The sequence below is a fragment of the Corvus kubaryi genome, unplaced genomic scaffold (assembly GCF_017639235.1).
Source record: "Corvus kubaryi isolate FWS band 111438036 unplaced genomic scaffold, C.kubaryi_AGA036_p1.0 36909, whole genome shotgun sequence".
Classification (NCBI taxonomy): domain Eukaryota; kingdom Metazoa; phylum Chordata; class Aves; order Passeriformes; family Corvidae; genus Corvus; species Corvus kubaryi.
The window spans coordinates 19410-20419 of NW_024580979.1; the positions used below are offsets into that span (position 1 = coordinate 19410).

General features: G+C 51.3%; 1 protein-coding gene across 1 annotated transcript in view; it reads left to right on the forward strand.

Annotated features, from left to right (window-relative positions):
* EIF3G (eukaryotic translation initiation factor 3 subunit G) overlaps nucleotides 1–1010 on the forward strand; it is a gene marked incomplete at its 3' end in the record, with an annotated part of 5180 nt that overhangs the window by 2063 nt on the left and 2107 nt on the right. The window contains exon 5 of the mRNA XM_042020222.1: nucleotides 758–817. Coding sequence (XP_041876156.1) covers nucleotides 758–817 — 60 coding nt within the window. The remainder of the gene's footprint in view (nucleotides 1–757; nucleotides 818–1010) is intronic.

Here is a 1010-nt window from a genome sequence, read left to right on the forward strand (position 1 = left end):
TTCAGGTGCTTCAAGAAGCCTCAAATTTGGCACCTGAGCCCCAAATTTGGCTCCTCTGAACCCCAAATTTGGCTTTTTTAGGGCTCAGGTGTTCTGGGGAACTCAAATTTGGCACCTGAGCCCCAAAATTGGCACCTCTGAACCCCAAATTTGGCTTTTTTGGGGCTCAGGTGATCCAGGGAACTCGAATTTGGCACCTGAGCCCCAAATTTGGCACCTCTGAGCCCCAAATTTGGGGTTTTTTGGGGCTCAGGTGTTCCAGGAACCCCCAAATTCGGCCCCTCTGAACCCCAGATTTGGCTTTTTTGGGGCTCAGGTGTTTAGGTTACTTGAATTTGGCATCTCTGAGCCCCAAATTTGACACCTGAGCCCCAAATTTGGCTTTTTTTGGGGCTCAGGTGCTTCAAGAAGCCTCAAATTTGGCACCTGAACCCCAAATTTGGCACCTCTGAATCCCGAGTTTGGCTTTCTTGGGGCTCAGGTGCTCCAGGAACCCCCAAATCTGGGGTTTTTGGGATCAGGTGTTACAAGAATTCCCAAATTTGGATCCTTTGCACCCCGAATTTGGGGGTTTTGGGGATCGATGCTGCAAGAATTCCCAAATTTGGGGCCTTTGCACCCCGAATTTGGGGGTTTTTGGGCTCAGGTGCTGCAGGAACCCCGAATTTGGGGGTTTTTGGGGGCTCAGGTGCTGCAGGAACCCCGAATTTGGGGATTTCGGGTCGGCCCCGCCCCAATCCCGCTTTCCTGTCCCCAGATCATCCGAACGTTCCGCATCGAGACCCGGAAAGCCTCGAAGGCCGTGGCCCGGCGCAAGGTCAGGGGCGGGGAGTGATTGATCGCCATGGGAAAAGGGATTGATTGATCGATTGATTGATTGATTGATTCCTATGGGAATGGGAAAGGGGATTGATTGATCACCGTGGGAAAAGGGATTGATTGATCACCGTGGGAAAAGGGATTGATTGATTGATTGATTGATTCTTGTGGGAATGGGAAAGGGGATTTAT